At 50.6% G+C, this 19,111-nt stretch overlaps 5 protein-coding genes across 7 annotated transcripts; 1 reads left to right on the forward strand and 4 right to left on the reverse strand.

Annotated features, from left to right (window-relative positions):
- Positions 1–6,847: 6,847 nt before the first annotated feature.
- LOC136511530 (uncharacterized) lies at positions 6,848–11,385 on the reverse strand. Of its 2 annotated transcripts, XM_066505571.1 has the most exons (3): positions 11,035–11,385; positions 10,524–10,685; positions 6,848–10,437 (listed from the first exon to the last, which is right to left on the reverse strand). In XM_066505571.1, the coding sequence occupies exon 3, from the start codon at positions 9,488–9,490 to the stop codon at positions 7,877–7,879; it is 1,614 nt and encodes a 537-aa protein (XP_066361668.1). In that variant the 5' UTR covers positions 9,491–10,437; positions 10,524–10,685; positions 11,035–11,385; the 3' UTR covers positions 6,848–7,876. The 2 variants fall into 2 exon arrangements, with proteins under 2 accessions (XP_066361668.1, XP_066361669.1); XM_066505572.1 differs by lacking the exon at positions 11,035–11,385 and having other exon boundaries at positions 10,524–10,778.
- Positions 9,575–10,286, reverse strand: LOC136511132 (proline-rich receptor-like protein kinase PERK14). Its single transcript, XM_066505324.1, has 2 exons — positions 9,708–10,286; positions 9,575–9,595 (listed from the first exon to the last, which is right to left on the reverse strand). Exons 1-2 carry the CDS (start codon positions 10,284–10,286, stop codon positions 9,575–9,577), a joined length of 600 nt encoding a protein of 199 aa, XP_066361421.1.
- On the reverse strand, positions 10,294–11,916 carry LOC136511133 (F-box/LRR-repeat protein At3g59190-like). Its single transcript, XM_066505325.1, has 4 exons — positions 11,417–11,916; positions 11,291–11,307; positions 10,524–10,603; positions 10,294–10,437 (listed from the first exon to the last, which is right to left on the reverse strand). The coding sequence occupies exons 1-4, from the start codon at positions 11,914–11,916 to the stop codon at positions 10,294–10,296; spliced, it is 741 nt and encodes a 246-aa protein (XP_066361422.1).
- A 405-nt stretch (positions 11,917–12,321) lies between these two features.
- On the forward strand, positions 12,322–15,787 carry LOC136511529 (serine/threonine-protein kinase STN8, chloroplastic-like). 2 transcript variants are annotated; one of them, XM_066505570.1, is made up of 4 exons: positions 12,322–13,266; positions 14,246–14,419; positions 14,826–15,146; positions 15,236–15,787. In XM_066505570.1, the coding sequence occupies exons 1-4, from the start codon at positions 12,451–12,453 to the stop codon at positions 15,581–15,583; spliced, it is 1,659 nt and encodes a 552-aa protein (XP_066361667.1). In that variant the 5' UTR covers positions 12,322–12,450; the 3' UTR covers positions 15,584–15,787. The 2 variants fall into 2 exon arrangements, with proteins under 2 accessions (XP_066361667.1, XP_066361666.1); XM_066505569.1 differs by having other exon boundaries at positions 12,329–13,266; positions 14,742–15,146.
- On the reverse strand, positions 15,773–18,957 carry LOC136511531 (thioredoxin H5-like). Its single transcript, XM_066505573.1, has 5 exons — positions 18,209–18,957; positions 16,907–16,965; positions 16,583–16,696; positions 16,287–16,409; positions 15,773–16,179 (listed from the first exon to the last, which is right to left on the reverse strand). The coding sequence occupies exons 2-5, from the start codon at positions 16,922–16,924 to the stop codon at positions 16,042–16,044; spliced, it is 393 nt and encodes a 130-aa protein (XP_066361670.1). The 5' UTR covers positions 16,925–16,965; positions 18,209–18,957; the 3' UTR covers positions 15,773–16,041.
- Positions 18,958–19,111: the final 154 nt, after the last annotated feature.

Genomic DNA, 19,111 nt, shown 5'->3' on the forward strand with positions numbered 1-19,111 from the left:
ATGATTTCATAGTTAACAAGGTCAATTAAACCAAGGAAGACATCTATATCCAAAACATGAACAGAAACTGATATGCTACTTTAAACAGCTATAAGTTGAGTTCCACATGTCCAATAAATATGGTTCTGGAATTTTTGGAAAGCTTAACAAAATTTGAACAACTTTGCTATAAACATCTAGAACTAATTCTGCTACTAACAAGGTCACACATGGCACACAAAGCAACCCTGTCTGGGTTTGGGCAGAAACTGCCACAGTACTTTAAACAACTATAGCTAAACACATACTTAACCAAAAATTGTGCTCTTTAGCTTTTTGAAAAGCTTATGAAAATTACTACAACTCATTTATTATCAACAAGGCATGATTCATAACTTAACTGAGCCAAACAATGCATACATGCAGAACTGTCCAGAATAGAAGCAAAGCAGCATATGTCATTTGTTATTTTTCATATCTCTAAATTGATCAAGCCTAAAATCCTGAAATTTTTACCACACATCAAACATCACATGAGTAGCATGCCACAAAAATTTCACTTCATTTGGAGCCCTACAACTGCAGTTACGAAAAAAGATAAATACAACTAGAATTACAAACCTAGCTGCATAAATATATTTTTACAGCCAAAACTTTAAAGTAAAACGTGTAATATTATAGATCTGGTGCATAGAGAATTTCACAAGGATTCCAAAAAGTCCTCATTTGCTAATTTACGATTTTTCTACAAATTACTACGAATTTTCAAAGTGGAGCATTCAAATCTGTAAAAACCAGAGAAAAGGAGTTGAAATCTTGCATCGGGGTCCCTGCGGAAAACACAAATTAACACGAACAAATTGATCCTTTTCGGCACTGTTCACTGGAGTCACTGACTTCGCAGTTAGGCCCTTCCCTTTAGTCGAATTTGAGGACGAAGTCCCCCACGCAAACTGGAACAGAGGAGGTGGCCGGCTCGTGATTCCCGGCCGGCAAGGGTAGCGTCGGCGGCGAGCGACAGTGCCGCGGCAAGGCCCTGGCCTGCACACACTCGCTCAGGGCTGCGGCTCAGCCCCGGGCGTCCCATGGTGGCCCAGCCACGCGAGGGTGCTGGCGCCATGGTGGCCATGCCGACGGCGGCAGCTCCCTAGCAGAATTAGCCGCGACGAGCGCATGCGAGGGAGGAGGAGAGGCGAGGCGGAGATGGTGGCACATGCGGAGGAGCTCGAGGAAGCCCAGAGGGGCGGAAATGCAAGCGGCCGCGAGCTCGGTGTGGCATCCATGGTGCCCGCGCGCTCTGGTGACGAGAAGAGCGAGGGAGGGCGAGCAGGAGACAACAAGAGAGGCAGAGGGGCGAGTGAATGAAGCTCGGGCTCTCCCCATCACGCTCGGCAAGGCAGGGCGCGTGGCACGGGCGTGGACGCGCGGCTGCACTGCATGGTCGCCACGACGACATTTCACCGAACACCCGTCGTGCGAGAAAGTGGCTGGCGTGGGGCGCGTTTTTGGGCTTGCTCTGGGCTAATTTAGGGAATGGGCCAAAAACAAAGTTTGACCTACTCCTCATGCTCTCCAACTTTGTTTAAGGGTGCTCGGCCATTAGGCTGTTGGATTAGCAGATAATTAGTACTAAACTTGATAGTGTCAGTGATTTGACAGCGACAAGCAAACATCCAAAATTGATGGTCGAAATGAAATGCAACTGGTGCCATCTTCTTGTATGTTCTTCCCCATAATATAACCTTCAACTTTTATTTTTGGACCAACTCAAGTTGCTTAGCAAAATTTGGAGAACGCGGGATGTCAACGTTGATGTCGGTGAAATCCGGACTACAAACACGGTCGGGTTGATTTCAGCTTTTTCTCTTATACTTTGAGCACTGTTTTGATCTATTTCGAAGCTAAATCATGACTTGGTCCTTTAACAAAGTTTGTTATACTCAAACTTTTCTTCAACTTTCATTTTTGGTCAAACCTCATATCTAGTCCAGAAGTCAACTTTATTTCTCGGTCAACGCAAAGTCCTTTCTGCTACAAAATATAGGGTTTCCATTATTTTCGGACATTTTCTCCACCTTCGCTCAACACGAACCATTCATAACTTTTGTTGTAGAGTTCAATTAGAGTTGTTTGAGCAAGGTTACAAGGTTTGGTTGACTTCATATGTTTCCAGTCACTTGATAAAGAAATTCATGCAAAGATATGACTTATCATTTCATGTGACTTTTTGATTCCAAACTTCATGAAACTTTTCCACGGGTCTAGATGGATGCATGTGGATGTAATGTACATGGAAGAAGCATGTTTAGAATTACTCTTGCATAATCTTAACAAGGGTCCATATGTAAGCAATTGTGCGTGGCCCAAGTTTAAGTTGAAGCTCCATCATGTAGATTTGATCTTGACACCTTGATTACCACTTGACATGTCATGTTTGAGCTCAAACCCATTGCTTAACTGGTGACAAACACCTGGGGTGTTCCCTTCCTGTTTCATGGAGGGGAAGGCGCGTCCGTGAGGCCGGTGGAGACGGGCCAGACCATCGGCCTGCCCCAAGAGCTAGCAGGGGCGGGCGGATCAGCCGCTTCACCTAAGGAGCCAGTGGAGGAGGGTGACTCCATCGCCGCGCCCCAAGAGCTAGCCGGGGCGAGCGGATCTGCCGCTGCGCTCGATGTGCCAATGGAGGAGGGTGGCTCCACCGCTGACCCCCGGATGCAAGGGAAGCGAGCCCCTTTGCCCGGGAGCAGGGGGCGGGCTCAAAATGGCCCTGTCCCAACGAGGCAGAGCAGGGGTCTGGGGGTTCACCCCTCAAACATCTCCGCCGCCCAACAACGCCAATGTAAGTCACCAATTCCTCTGTTTTTCTCTGTTTTCACCGTGACTCACGCCTTTCTTTCTCACAGCGTCTTGAGGCAGCGCAATCTTTTGGTGCTGGTGCCAAAAAAGAGCGTCGCCCTTCAAGTGAGACGGCAGCCATCGGCTGACGTCGAACCCATTTTGGGCGGGAGCGGTGCTGGTGTGACTGTGTCACCGGTCGGTGAGGCGTAGCTCACGGTGGCACCCGTGCCCTCGGTAGGACAAGCGGGCGCTAGGGCTGAAGGAACACCCTCGGAGGTCGCCAAGGAGCCGGTGATGGAGGTGATTCCATTGCCGACGACGGGGTGGAGAGAGCTACCATCCACACTTGTGGCACCAACCGCGGCGGGCGCGACGCCACCGGTCGAGGCCCCACCGACGCAGGCAGAGGTGGCAATGACTATGATAGGCTAGGCGCAGCCGGATGCAACCGTGGTGGTGCCTGAGGAAGCGGCGTGATCCACGCCACCGGCGGCCCAAGTGACAGTGCCCGACATGGGCTGGACAGAGGGGGACATGACTGAGGAGTCCCCGGACGTTGCGGCGGTGGCAGAGAGGACCGGTGGGGAATCGTCCTTGGCCCTGACCTCGGGGGTAGTCGTTCGCCCGCGCGGGACGAGCCCCTGCTCCGATGGACGAATCTGCAAGACCCAACATTGACACTCTTCGCCTTCAATGATGCCACTGAGATATGAAGCTGGAGAGTCTCGACGAGGGGATTACGGCCATGCTAAAGGCCTTAGTGGGGTGCCCTGCTTTCCCTTTTATAGGCTAAGGGAGAGTAGGGATTACAGATAGAAGAAAAGAGGAAAACTAGAGGCAAAGGAAGTCCTTCAAGGACGCTGGGTCTTCCTTTTCATCTGTGCGGGCCCCGCTAACATGGCAGGCGGTGACAGGGACAGCTCCACGCCTGGAGCATGTCCGCTGACCTTGACAGGGTCGTGTTGGCTGTCTGTCCGCTGACGATGCCATGTCCTAGCATTGTCAGTGAGTTGTCATGTCCCATCCCGCCCCGGTGGGCGGCGCGATGGACCAAGGCGCTGATCAATGGCCATACAGGGAGCAGACAACTCAGTGACCGCACGTCCGTTACTGTGGATGATGCGAGTTTCCTTCTGGACCGTAGGGATTGTCGTGTGCTTCCGTAAGGATCTGTGCCCGAGGGCAAATGACGGCGCCCACAACACTGTAAGGCAAATGTTGGCGCCTACAACACGTTTTGGGCTCTGACATGCCTGGAAGATCGCAAAGCACCCTTTTGGCATGGCCTAACGATACTTTCTAGTAGGCGTGCAGGATACGGTCCTCGGTATTGCGGTTGACTTGAGTGCCCTGCCTTATCTGCTCGTGTCGTTATAAAGGAGGCACGCTCAGACGTCGGGCTAGACGGACCCAGCCCTCAAACGTCAGGTGAGGCGGAGCCAGCCCTCAGGGGTCGGGCGAGATGGAGCCATCCCTCAGGAGTCAGCCGAGGCAGAGCCAACCCTCGTGGGTCGGGCGAGACGAGGCCCATGGCCGCAGCGCCCATCGATTTGGAGCCAACCCTCGGGGGTCAGACGAGGCAGGGCCCACCGCCTCGGTGGCTGGACGATGCGGGACCCGACAAGCGGTGTAGTCGCGCTCTTGATCACGCGGACGAATTAGCGTTGATGGTCATTTAGCTCCTCCTCTTCGGGTACCCTAGTATTGGTCCCCGACAGACATCCTCAAGATTAATGGCCTCGCAGCGAATTGGGACAACGGTTGACTTCTGGAAATTGGTTTGGAGGCCTGATACTTCACCAAAATTATCTAAAATGTTGGCCAGGGTGGTGACATCTTCCTTAACTGGGTTGACAAAGATCACCGTGTCATCAGCATACATTGAAGTACGAGTGGTGGCTGTCCTACCGCGCAACCTTGTTAACATTTGAAGTTCAGTAGCTAGCTCAATTAGCTTCTGAAGAGGGTCGATGGCAAGCATGAAGAGCAAGGGAGAGAGCGGATCTCCTTGCCATAGACCTCTACCATGTTTAATTGGCGCGTTCGGTACTCCGTTGAGTAGAACCCGTGACGAGGAAGTTGAGAGCAAAGCAGCAATCCAATCTCGTCACCTAGAAGGAAAACCAAGTTTCTGCATGAGGTTGAGTAGATACTCCCAGCACACCGAGTCAAAGGCTTTTGTGATGTCTAATTTAAAAAAAAAAGGGTTGTAGTGTTGTTTCTATGGAAACGCCTTGTTGCATTGCGGACGACCATGGATGTTTCTTCTCTTAATGAAGGCACTTTGGTTTGGAGAGACCAGCTTGTTCATATGTGGTGCAAGTTGCAACGCTAGTACTTTAGTGATTATTTTGGCAAAGGAATAAATGAGACTGATAGGCCGAAAATCACTAATGGAGTCTGCACCACCTTTCTTGGGTAGCAGGATGATGTTTGCAGAGTTCAATAGGAGCAGGTTGGTAGTTCTTAGCAAAAATGAAAGACATTTGTAGCATTTAGAACATCTGCTTTGACAATGTCCCAGCATTGCTTAAAAAAGGCACCGGTGAACCCATCAGGCCCAGGTGCCTTATCTGAGGGCATTTGTTGTATGGCGCCTTTGAGTTCTTCTTCTGTGAAAGGCACGTCCAGGTCACTCAGATCATGTGTTTGTAACTGAAGGCTTTCCCCGTTAATGTCGCTTTGTCGTTGTGGAGGTCGGCCCATTACTTATGTGAAGTGATCCTGGACAACCAACGCCTTCTCACCCAGCCATGCCCTTTGCGAAGTCTTTGAATGTGATTGTTTCTTCACCGCGCATTTACCATACGATGAAAATATTTTGTGTTTGCATCTCCCAGCTTGATATTAGTGATCCGTGAGGCTTGCTTACTTCTGGCCCTTTCGATTACTGCTAGCCCCAAGATTCCTTTCTTGAGTTTGGCTCTGAGGTTAAGCTCCTCCTCAGTGAGAACTCTATTTTCCTGTACTATGTCCAGCCGAAGAACGACTTCATGGGCCATGTGGACCTGCTTTCTAACATCAGAAATAATTTCCGCTCCAAGCTCTCAATTTTTTTGGGGTGACTAGAAGCCTGTGATAAAGGATGTGAAACGGCTCGTGATGTTCAGTCATGGTGCACCAGGATGACTCCACAATTTCCTTGAAGCCCGGCCAGAAATTTTCGAACTTGAAAGTTCTAGGTCGCCTAGGACCATTCTTGTTAGAGAGGAGAAGCAGGCAGTGGTCAGACAAGGAGGTGGAAAGGGCATGTAGGACATGGGAGTGGAAAGTCATATCCCAATTGGCGTTGCAAAATACTCTGTCAAGCTTGGTGAGAGTCAGGTTGCGTCGTTCATTACTCCATGTGAATTTGCGATTTTGCAGGTGAATCTCTGGAAGGCCGCAGTCATCTAAGGCATCACGGAATTGTTGCATAAGCCGATGGTTTATCTTATTGTTGTTTTTGTCCGACGCTTTGTATATTAGGTTGAAGTCAACGAGGATTAACCACGGGTGTTAGGATCAGGCCTCAGCGTTCTTAGTTCCTCCAAGAACCGTTGTCGAGCTCTATGCTTTGTTGGGCCATACCCTTAAACGAAAATTTGTCGAGCACTCCTTGATAGTCACCAGTGCCGGTCCTAGGATCTTAAGGGTCTCCGACGATCTTATCGTAACGGCTCCTCTTAATTATATATAAAATCTTATAATATATAGACACTAATTTTACTTGCAAAACGAAAGTAAATTCAATAACATATTTTTAATTTAACATGTCTGATAATTATCGAGAAACAATATAGATTAAGGAATATATTTGTAGATGTATGATAATTATCGAGGAATAATGTAGATTAAAAAATAATATATTCGTTTTCTTTTCTCATCCATGATAAATATTTCTTAGGTAACATTATAAAATTCTAACATGTAATTAGAAGAAAAATATGACTATATGGGTACAAAGTACTAGAAGTCTGGAATACTATACAAATAATTAATTTGAATTAAAAATAAAAAAGAAAAAAAATACCTTGGGCCTAAATAACTAATCAGTAATTGTAATTCATAAGAAGCAAATAATCAAGATGTCGTCGTAAAGCCATGCCTGGTCGCCGTCCTCATGCACCGTGTCCGTGTCTCCGGTAGTCTAGCTCTTCGCGGCGGCGCGGCTCGCCAGCTCCACGCGTGTAAGGCGCACGTCCCGAACTCACGATCAGAGTGTGTTGTGTGCAGCGTGACTCCTCGCCTCCTCTCTACCCGAGGGCCGTGGGGAAAGGAAACTAAAAATAAATGTCAATGTTATCTTTTTGGACCGCCTAGCCAGTTCTATGTCTCTCTTCTTATTAGTTTGCTAATGTCTAATAGACTATAAGACCTGAGGATTTGTATACATAAACTTAGACCCTTCCACCGCTTAGGCCCTCGGCCGTCGCACCTCGTGGCCTACCCTCAGGGCCGGCACTGATAGTCACATCCGCTGAAATGAACCACTCCCCTAGCACGAAGTTGGCACAGTCAACTACATTATCATCCCAAAGGATGAGGATTCCTCCCCTGAGTGCCAAGCACACCACCAGCTGGCTTGTACACAAAATTCCTCAGCCGAAACCCGCCTAGATAGGCTGCTGTATGTTGATCCACTAGGCTAAGCTTTGTTTCTTGCAAGCAGGCTATGTGGCAACGTGTGGCCACAACTATTTGATGAATTGTGTCCTTTCTATCTTGGCGGTTGAGGCCACGGACGTTCCAGCTAAGCAAATCAAGTTGTGGTTCTGTCATAGAGCAGTGAAGGCACACAGATGTAGAAGCAAGTGTGTAGGTAGGATAACGCAGCAGGAGTAATTTGAACAATACTACTTGAAGTGGCAAGACCAAGCACGCCCAGTCCTCTAAAATGTTGGCTCACGAGTTGTCGATTCATGATAAAAAGCTTTGAACTCTGCGATCAGCTGCACTACATGCCATCAGGTAGCAGCCTGGTCAGCCTCCTGGATGTCACCCACCCCCTCACCTGCCAAGCCGATGAGGGCATCATCCAGCTCAGTGTCCACACTTTCTTCCAGGTTGAATATTGCAGTCAGAGCAGCAATGATGTCAGCAGGAAGAGGACCACTGAACATTGCCATATACTCCTGCAGAGCGATCTCAATTGGTTCAAGTTCATTGAAAATTCCCAACTTGCGGCACATGTTACGTTGAGCATGCCGCCCTGCGTCAACGGTCTTTTGCTGGATAGGCGTGCACTACGCCGAACTGAGGACATATCAAATACGCGACGATTTCGGCGTCGTGGGGGTGCTGCAGGTGCTGGAAAAGTACTCGGAGCAGGGGTCTGGAGTACTGGTTCAGGCGGATTGTTGAAGAGGTTGGATAAGTTCTTCCCTTGGGCTGTTGTTGCGCTGCTGCATCTAATGTTGCCGAGCTGGGGACCAGGGGCCGGGCACACCAACTGTGGTGAGTTGCTGAAGAGGCTGTACGTGCTATTGTCGTGGACTGCTGCAGTATCTTGGTGCCTAGAGTTGGCAAGGTTGTTGTAAGTTTGCTCTGCAAAGTCAGGAGCCAAACCTTCAAAGAGCTGGTGAAAGTCAGCCGCTGATGCGTTGATGGTTGGCGAAGCGGGGAGCGGACCTTGATAGACAATGGCCAAGTCCTCAATCAAGCCAAATTGAAGCAGAGCCTGATCCACGGCATCCACCGACAAAGCAGCAGCAGAAGGGGCTTGATGCACAGTGTTGGTTTCTGTAGGAATAGCTGACAGGATTCTCTTGAAGATGTTGGCCACTGGGATTAGAGCCGCATTTCTCACCAAATTTGTACAAATGTTGCCAGTCGAGGCTTCTTTCCCAGCATTCATAGGGCCTCCCATTGTCAGCTTGGGTGAGAAGTTCATGTCCTTTGCAGCCTGTGAGTCTTGTGCTGCGGTTGGATCCAAAGTATGACTGTGTACTACTTGTGCTCCAGTCAGCTTTGAATTGACGGCTGCAAGTGCAGGCAGGACTTGTTCCTTTACCAGCCCAGCGAGGCAAGTGTTGAGGTCGTTACACAGGGTCACCATTAGTGCCATGAGCTTGTCCTGAATAGTGGCCATTCCTTGCGCCAGTAGCTCTTCAACCCTGTTTTGTTTGAGGTTGTCACTAAAATCATGGTTCTCGCTGTTGTCTGAACACCGGTCATGCGGTTGCTGATTCATGTCAACAACCGAGCGGACGTCCTTGTAGCATTGGCCGTGTTCATGTGATCTGCGGTCATCTCCATGGCCATGTCTGCCACCCCCACAATCGCGTGTGCCGATGTGATTGTTGCCTCGGCCATGGTCGCCCAAACCACGAGCCATACTTCCATCTCGTGCATTGTGGTGGCCAGCGTAGGCATTGCTCTCCCTGAAATGGCGTCCATCCCGTGCGCTGTGGTGGTCAGCATGGGCATCGCTCTCCCTGAATTGGCGCTTTGTAGTTGTTGAGGTTATGCCTGGCACGGTGGCGGCCACATAACGCTGCAGCTGAAGGTTGTCCTGGCATAAATGTGCTTTGTGTCCGAAATGGTGGCAGACGAAGCAGCGAACAGGGTCCCTGCAAACAGATGCCCTATGGTCTCTAGAAAGACAACGGAAGCATCTTCCTTTTGTTCTCGCCTGAAACAGCCGAGGAGCGAGTGTCTGGGGGTGAATTGTGCTTCCTGAAATTGCTTGCATCTCGTCTTCTTTGATCTATGGCTGGCTGGCAGCTTGAATGCTTGTCCCTCCTCCACCAGTATGGACTCTTGACTTCGACCCATTTCAGGTGCGATGTAGCTTTCTCTGAAGAAGATGGGATCCCGTGACTCAGTGGATTGGGCGCAACAATGACTGACTTTAGCTTCAGGTGCCCTGCTTGATCACGAATGTTTGACACAGATTGTGGGCGACGGACAACACCGGCGTAGGAGGGTGGAGAGGCAGGCAGAACTCTATCAGAAGCAGCTTTTGGATCTTGTTGCTGCTGGGGCGCAGGAATTTCAAAGGTGACACGCTTCCGAGCCGGTTGCAGCTGTGGTTTGGCCCGAGAAGCTCCAGAGAGGCCCGAGGAATCGGAAGGGTCTGGCGTGGCCGGCACAAACTCTACCTCGTCGAGGTAGGGAGGCTTCCCTTCAGGAGGTGGCGGTGGTGAATCGAAGAAAAATTGCCAATGCGGATCTGGAGAGGGAACCGGCGAACTGGAGCTTGCTGGATGGGAATTGGGGTCAATACGTGTTTGATGGCGCAGCAACTTGGGCAGCATCTCCGGTGGTGGAGGTGCTTGGGTGGTGCCCGGCCGGGCCAGCAGTGGCGGCGAATCCACCACCAGCACCTCGTCGGCGTCGTCTTCATCCGATTCCAGTTCCAGTGGGCGGCTGTGGATGGGGACCAGCGGATCAGCGCGAGACGCTGCCGATCTGCGGAGGAGAGTGGGCGACGGCGCCTGGAGCGGCAGCGGCGGCGGGCGGTGGTGGAGCGGCGGGTCGGGAGCCATGCTCTGCCTATTCAGACAGGAGCTTCAAAACTCTGTAAACTTTCTCATCAACCACACCACATTTCACCACTACTATCTTAAGGTGTTCTGAGATTGCATTTGTTCTTTGTCCTGGAATGTAGCTTCCTTTCATTTCCATATGCTGAGATCCCTGTAGTAAACAATCATTTCACTAGGATCAACCAATGATGTATAATAACTAAAAAAAGCAACAATTGTCAATTCGAAAATGCATACCTTTAAAAAATGTTCAAGAGTGAGCTTCTCTAGAAGTGGCGAGTTCTTGAGAATGCAAGTTATGGCGTCCAAATCAAGAGCTACACACCAATAATCACTGAGTAACAGTGTCTTCAATTTGCTAAATGTAGGACACCGTTTCAAATCCATCCTGAAGACAAACTGAATGAAATGCAAACACAAATGGCTAATTAATTGGTAATTCCATTTATCAATGTGAATGCAGTTATTTTAATTGAAGAACTGCAAACCGTAGTGATGCATACGAAAAACCTGTCTAAGTGCATTTATTAAAAAAAAAAAGGGCGTACCCAGTGTAGAGAGCTCCCGCTCTGTGCGGGGTCTGGGGAAGGGTGTTAGTGGCAAGCCTTACCCTCGCCTGTGCAATGCGAGGAGACCGCGACTCGAACCCGGGACCTTCCGGTCACAGGCGGTAAGACTCTACCGCTTGCACCAGGCCTGTGGGCTAATTATGATTTAAGAATGAGTTCAAGACAAAAGTCGCACATACCGTTTTGGATTCAGCTATCAATGCTAAGTTAGTGGCTTTTGATAAACCTTCCAAAAGAATGCAGTTGCTGTTACTGTGTATGATACCATGACAGATGTTACAATCCCCTAAGTCACAATTATCACAGTTGTCCACATTGTTTTGGGCGATTCTGATAGATGCGATGCATCCACTAATGATGGCATGCTCTCAAGCACTGGAGTGTTAAACCAATTGTCATCTAACAGCAGTGAAACCAGAGAGGGGGCATGAATACCTGTGCGGAAGTTTTCACTGAATGCACATTTAGTGCCACTTAGGCGTTGGGATTCAGATGAGATCTTGTTGACATCAGCCAAATGACAGTTCTCAATCTCTAGTTGTTACAGTGCTGGACAGTCACATAAGGAAATTTTCCTTCACTTGTACACCAACAAGCTCTAGCTGCATTAAGTGCCTGGAGACGAGATGCAGGCCATTTAGATCAAAACAATATTCAGATGCCACTACCAACCGGAGGACTCGAGCCTGGCACCGCACAGCATGCTGAAACCAGAGGCTCACACGAAGAGTGTCGTCGTCAGAGAATGTATCGACCATATCTGTGAACCTGAGCTCGCATGTTTCTAGAGGCGCGATTCCGCGGAGGAGGAGGAGATGGTCCACGAACTCCCGGAGCTCATTCATGCCGTCGTCGTTGCCATTGCCAGTGATGCGCAGGCCTGTCGCCAACATCCAGAGGTCGCGCCAGCGGCGGGCGAGCACGCACGACCGCACAGCGTCCCGCGCCGGGAGGAAACCGAGGATGTGCTGAAGGACACCGTCTGGCAAGGATTCTATGCTGCTGGCGCCGCTCTCCCTCGGCGCTTTCTTGGCCCTCTTCCCTCTTCTCCCTGGAGGCATTCTGTCGAACAGGCGGCGGGTGTCAGCGATGCAGGACGAGATTACCTTACAAATGTAAGTTTATGGGATGAGAAGCGGAGGCCTCTGCCCTCGCAGGTGACCACCTCATCTCGCCGCCTGTAGCCTGGGGAGAACGAAGCAGAGGCAGTGGTGGCGGACGACCGGAGGGGAAGTCCTCTTGGCTCTTGCTAGGTTTCCGCCCTTTGTTTGTTTTTTTTTGTTTTTTTTTTGTTGGGAGAATTTTGCTTGCTCTGCTCCGAGGTCGAAGAGAACAGATGAAGATGAACTACGTGCTATCAGGCCCAATATCCTTTATCCCAAGGCCCAATATATACACTATTCTTTTCGTCGGCCCATCATTCCTTTGGATAACAAACGCTACAAGCTGCTGCCTGCCACGTAGCACACCTCGCAGCCTCTGCTCCCTACTCCACGCGCGCGCCCGCCCTCTGTGTCCCACTGTCTCCCCTGTCCCCTCTCCCGCGTGCTCAGCTGCCTTCGACTCCCCCATGGGATGAGAGCGCCTTCCTCGCCATGGCCGCCTCCCTCCTGGCCCCCGCCGCCACTCTCGTCAACAAGTACCCAACTCTCCTCCACCCGTTCGGCGCCAAGCCACACGCCCAGAGGCTGATCTTCAGGTGCGGCGCCACCAGCAGCGATGGTGCGGACGATGGCTGGGCGTCCTTAGTGGACGAGCTCAAGAGGTCGCTGCAGCAGGCGGACCCGTCCGACACGGTGACCAGAAACACCGGCGCGGGTGTCACACCGAACGACCTCGTGACCGCGCTGCCACTGGAACCCTCCGCCACCGGACCGGCGGTGGGAGACGCGACTAATGCCGCCGCCGGGGCGGTGAACGAGTTCCTGGGCGTGGACGCGTCCAGCGCGGCGGCCAGCAGCGACGCTGGCGCGGCCGCCATCCCCGACGGGCTCCTGAGCGCGCTGCTGCACCTGGACGCGTCCAACCCGGTGGCGCGCGCGGCGGGCGGCGCGCTGTCTCGCCTGGACGCGCTCACGTCGGGGCTGTCGGACGCGCAGCGGTGGGCGCTGTTCGGGTTCCTGGCCGCGACGTGGCTGTACCTGACCGCGCGGCCCGGGGTGCTGAGCGGCGCCGTGGACACGTACGTGCTGGCGCCGCTGCAGCTGGCGCTGGACAGCGTGCTGGGCCGGCGGAGCCTCAAGATGAGCGACTTCGTCGTCGGCGAGCGCATCGGGGAGGGCTCCTTCGGGGTGGTGTACGCCGGCGCCGTGGTGCCGAAGAACGGCGCCGTCGTGGAGGAGCGGTCCGGCAGGGCCAGGACGAGCCTCCAGAACGACGACAGGTACAAGGAGAAGGTCATACTCAAGAAGGTAAGCTGCGTGCTCAGCCCAGTTGCGAACTTGCTGTGATGTGGTGCCGAGTGAAATAGCGACGCTGATCGATGTGTTTTTAGTAGATGAAGGAAATACGCATGAATTCAGATTCTGTAGCCTTCGGAAAAAGATAAAGCAAAATTCAGAAGAGTTACATGGGAAAGAAAGCTAAAGCTAAAGCAACTAAAAATCTCCATAACAGAGACTTGCAACTTTTTACATCTCATCTTCAAAACATCTCTCTCCTCTTCTTTAAAAAGCAGCGACCAACTTCTTATCCATCATGTTTCCTGAAAATAACCTGCATGAAAGAATTAATTGTAGTTCTATTGAAACGCACGTCATTTCTACTCAACCAAATAGCCTAACATAGAGCAGTCGCACCAACTAAAATTTAGATTTTTAGGCTTGGAAACGAAAACCCATTAAGCCAAGTACCAAACATATTGGATACACCAGAAGGTGGTTGAAGGCCAAAAGTGATGAAAATGATATTCCAAATGAACATAGCCACCCTATGGCAATCAAAAAACAAGTGTTGCATGGTTTCATCAGTATTGCAAAAACAATATTTGGGGCTACCTTATCAACGTCTTTTAACTAAATTATCTTTTGTTAGGATAACCCTTGTTTGTAAATAAAGGAAAATATTTATCTTAAGAGAAACTCTTAGTCTCCATAGATCACACTCAGTGGCGGATGCAGGATGGGAACAAAGAGATTGGCTAAATAATGAAGATTTAGGGCTAGGGCTAGAGATTAATGATGATTTGAGGCTAAGTAATCGTGATCTAATGAAGAAATCAGGCTCACTGGGGGTTGTAGCCCCGGCAGCTCCCCCTGATCACACTCCATTGGCAGAGTGTTGTCCTGAGTCAGTGAACTGTGAAAACACCATTCTTGTACAAATCTCATCTAAAAATATCATCGTTCTCATTGAAACTAATCGATGTGTGTGTGGTTCGATCATGTTCAGATCAAGATGATGACTGTGGGGGCGAAGGAGTGTGGGGACTATGAGGAGTGGTTCAACTACCGCATGGCCAGGGCGGCGCCCGAGTCGTGCGCCGACTTCCTCGGGAGCTTCGTCGCCGACAAGAACAAGGCAGAGTTCGTCAAGGGCGGCAAGTGGCTCGTCTGGAAGTTTGAGGTATTTGCATTTGGTCTTTTGACATTTTGATGAACTTAACTGTTTTTGCCCAAAAAAAAAAAGATACCAACTTCCTGTTACGAGTTCAGGATCCGATCCCAATAGGATCAATGAACTCAACTGGGTGAATTTGAAAAAAAAAAAAAACCAAAATCAGCAGCATGGGATCAATGAAAAAAAACCAACAGCATGATTTTTTTTTAAAATGGCCCATGTAGGTCTCGAACCTGTGACCTTCGCGTTATTAGCATGACACTCTAACTAACTGAGCTAATAGGCCATTTGTGTTTGAGCTTATCTAATACTTTTATTGTCGTCATAGGGGGACAGGACGTTGGCCAATTACCTGAGTGACCGCGGATTCCCGTCAAACCTGGAGCGGCTCATGTTCGGGCGTGTGCTGCAGGGTCTGAGCACGCTAGAGCGCGACGCGCTGGTGGTGAAGCAGCTGATGAGGCAGCTGATCACGTCGCTGAAGCGCATCCACGCCACGGGCATCGTGCACCGCGACATCAAGCCGTCCAACCTCGTCGTCACCCGCCGCGGGCAGGTGAAGCTCATCGACTTCGGAGCCGCCACCGACCTCCGCATCGGCAAGAACTACGTGCCCGACCGCGCCCTGCTCGACCCGGACTACTGCCCGCCCGAGCTCTACGTGCTCCCCGAGGAGACGCCCGAGCCCCCGCCGGAGCCCATCGCCGCCATCCTCTCCCCGATCCTCTGGCAGGTAGACACTTCTCCTCGCGTCCAGACTTAGCGTTGCCGCTGTCTGTGACCAGCCACTGACAGCAGCAGCCATCTCTGCGTTTGTTGCAGCTGAACAGCCCGGACCTGTTCGACATGTACTCGGCGGGGATAGTGCTGATGCAGATGGCCATACCGACGCTGCGGACACAGTCGGGGCTCAAGAACTTCAACGCCGAGCTCAGGTCCGCCGGCTACGACCTCAACAGGTGGCGACAGAGCGCGCGGCGGAGACCCGACCTGCAGATCCTGGACCTCGACTCTGGCCGAGGCTGGGACCTCGCCACCAAGCTCATCTCGGAGAGGGGCGCCAACGGCGGGGGCCGCCTGTCTGCCGCGGCCGCATTGCGGCACCCATATTTTCTCCTGGGTGGCGACCAGGCCGCGGCGGTGCTGTCCAAGTTCTCGCTCAGCAAATAGAATCCATCCATGGCTCATGGATGGGTACCTACAGGATATATACAGTTATACACATTGAATCCTCCGATCGATTCATCATCGGTGTACATTGCGCATTGTTGAATCCTTGGCATACCAGTGGACAGCAATGGCACTGGCATTTTTCGCTGTAAAACCAATCGTGGGAGGCATCAAGAGGGAGTCATCTGGTAACTGATGTTACAACTTGTTCTTCTGTATATGGGATTGTTTGAACAATGTGGTGCAGAGTTTCAGACACTAGCTAACCTTACATTATTCTAGACAGAAATCCTACTTCCTTTGGTCAGTCCCTCGAACCTATGCAGATGCAGACACTCCCAGAGAGAGCTCATCAACTGGCTGCAAAATTCTAATCTGTCGCGGTTTTCAGCCAATCAGATGTTTGGCCGTGCTCGTTCTGATCCTATACTGACAGACGAATTGGCCATGGATCACCTCTACTGGCACTGGCAGTATGGATCGAACTTCTTCTGGAGATCTTCCTGGTTGCCCCCAACCAGCTTGTCGATCTCCTTCTTGTCTCTCATGAAGATGAACGTTGGAGTTGCACGTACATCGAATTGTGTGACCAATTCCTGAGAACCATTTTAAGGTGGTATTTAACTTCAGATTTTTGTTCTGTGCACAGAGTAAAACAAATGAAGACCGAAATCAATGGATGGAATTCTGAATATTGATGTACCGGCAGTTCGTCTACGTCAATGGAGACGAAAACAAGATCAGAATGCTTCAAAGAAAGCTCGGCGTATACTGGAGCAGCATTCCTGCATGGTCCACACCAAGTTGCACTGAACTTTACCACAACCTGTACACGTGGACATGTCAACATACACGGTTAACCTGATGAACAGCCTGAAGGAATCATGCAACGGACAGCCAAATGCGCCTGCAAACACCTCATAAAATTGTGCGATCCGGGCAAACTCCTTATGCCCTTATTCACAGCGTTTGTTATTACTACTCATCTTGGGTACTTACTGTTTGCCCAAGTTCATTCGCTTCCTCCAATTTCTGTTCCCAACACTTTAGATCGGGTATGATAGTCACTTTTCCAGAGCTGTAGTCCAGATGTTCCTCATCATCTACGGCACTCTGCAAACAGAAAATTCATGAGCAAAAACCTACTGGCTACTGGCTACTGCCTACTGCTGCAAATGGCTAATATATAGTATGATTATATATTCTTTTTAGCAAAACAATGTATCAAGTATGTATACGCAAGAAGATCAAACGAAACAGAATGGCAATGCATGACACGGCGAGCAAAATAAAATTGTAATGGAGTTAGAGGAGATGATTTACGCTTCCACAGCACCCCATCGGCTCGAGGTAATTCGTCAGGATATCCGGACCCCTGGACTCTGCTCATGGAAATAAAAGATCAGTAATTGCGTCAATGACAGTAATAACCCAAGAAAAAGAAAGAGGGTGCCACCCTGATGAATGCTTGCAATCGGTAGGCATGCATAGTTGGAGGAAATATGCCGATTAGATAGTAGTACGATACAAACTAAACCCATCAAAGTTTGATTATTCTTAAGATTAACATATTGTTGCCACCTATAGACAAACTTCAAAACCAAATAGCATGTTTGGTTTAAGGAAATGGGGTGGTTGATCATCTTCTCATTCCCTTTTTTTTTTTGGTTCGGTTCGCGGAATGGAACAAGTTGGTTCATCACCACCTCATCCTTCACAAGCTAATAATTAGTACAAGTGCAAAGAATGTGATTCATTAAAACAAAATTATGGGAATAAACTTATGATGCACCATCTCATCCAAAGATGAGGTGAGGTGGTTCCACAAACCAAGCACCTTCGAAAGGATCACATAAATATCAAAATATCGCTCTCTGGCTTTGTTCAGCTTCCCTCGAGAGTGAAGCATTTCGCATGGCCATTTTTTTTTCTTTCAAAAAAAAAAGTCTGGCAAGACAGGAGATGGGCCAGTGACATCTAGGTTGCTCTCTCGGTCCCCCCCCCACCACCATCTTGCAATACCTTATATAGTCTAGGCAGTAGGCACGCTTACAACACATTCAGCTCAGGCCAAATGAGAGTGACATTTTCCTAAAGTGGATGAGCAACGGCACTTTTTCATCCTCCTCACCCTACAATAGTTTCTTCTTCGATCACTCTTTCTGTCACTTGTATTAAATTTTTTTTCTCTTTTTTGTTTATGAAATGCACATGTTCTCGAAAACATGGAAAGTAAATTGCAGTTCAGCATTACCATTGATGATTAAAGAGATAATGGTCGATGAGGAGATGCATACAAATGGGTTTGATTTGCATGAAGACAGAAAAAAACATGGAAGGAGAAAACAAAACAAGAATTGAGGGCGGCAAATAATGCTCAACAACTTGGCCCAATGGGATGCAAGAATCCAGTACCATTCAGAGAAGAAAAAGGAATTAAGAGCTGAAACTTCTATCGATCATTCTGCTGACCATTTCAACAATGTAGAAAATGTAGATTCTGGTTAGAACACAGCGCAGTGGCATCATTTATTCATTATACCAGGTTAGTTTTCCCCATCCCACGCCATCACAGCAATGGCATGTAATCGATTTTCATTGTTTGGAAGAGAAATCGGCACGTACCTCTGCAAGGGCCAAGGAATTAATGTAGCAAACGTGGACGGCGGTTTCCGTTTCGTTCCCAAACGCCGCAGCAGGGGAGGTCGGTCGCGCGGCGTGATGCGGTTGCGGAGGACCGAGGACGGCACCCCGGCGCGGCGGGGGCGGCAGGAGGGAGGGACGGGGGGTGGCGCCGGGGCCTAGGGGAGCGAACGAGCCACCGCCATTACCGGGGCAAAGCTCCCTGATAACCGTGGCGGCACGTTGACAGAATTGCCCTTCTCGGTAATAGCAAGCTAGCCGTCAAAATAGGGGCGGGTGCGAGACTGCGCGTGCGATCATCAGAACGCTTCGAATAGTCTGGCATGGGAGCGGCCGGGAGCGGTGGGCTTCTGGACGAGGGGACGAACGGAGATGGGAATATGGGATGGACCGTCCTGCACTTCCCGCATGCGAATATTCGCCTCATGAACGGCGTGAGGCGCCGTCTCGTGCGGCACTGGTGTGGACGGCGAATCCAGCGAGCTGCTGGCGGCGGCGCGAGCAACCGGCCTCGCGGGTGGGCGGCGCGGGCGGCCGGCGCAGGTGAGCGGCTTCGCGGGCTGGCAGTGCAGGCGGGCGACTCCGTGGGGGTGGTGGTGGCGCGGGGGAGCGGTCCTGGCTGGCGCCAGGCGGAGTCGCGCGGCCGAGCGCCGGCACGGGCGGACGGTTGAAGAAGATGAGGCAGGTGAGGCACTGTATGACAGGTGGGGCCAATAGATGGCTGCTGCTAACGGTAGAAAACCCTCCCTCCCTCCCAGCCTCCCTCCCCTCTGCGAGACTGCCAACGAGCCGCAGTGAGACAGCGTCCAGACCAGCCGCCACAGGGCGATGCAACAGCAGGGCGGAGCGGCCAGCCGCCACAGGGCGATCCAACAGGCAGCAGCA

Source organism: Miscanthus floridulus, chromosome 16, assembly GCF_019320115.1.
Source record: "Miscanthus floridulus cultivar M001 chromosome 16, ASM1932011v1, whole genome shotgun sequence".
Classification (NCBI taxonomy): Eukaryota; Viridiplantae; Streptophyta; class Magnoliopsida; order Poales; family Poaceae; genus Miscanthus; species Miscanthus floridulus.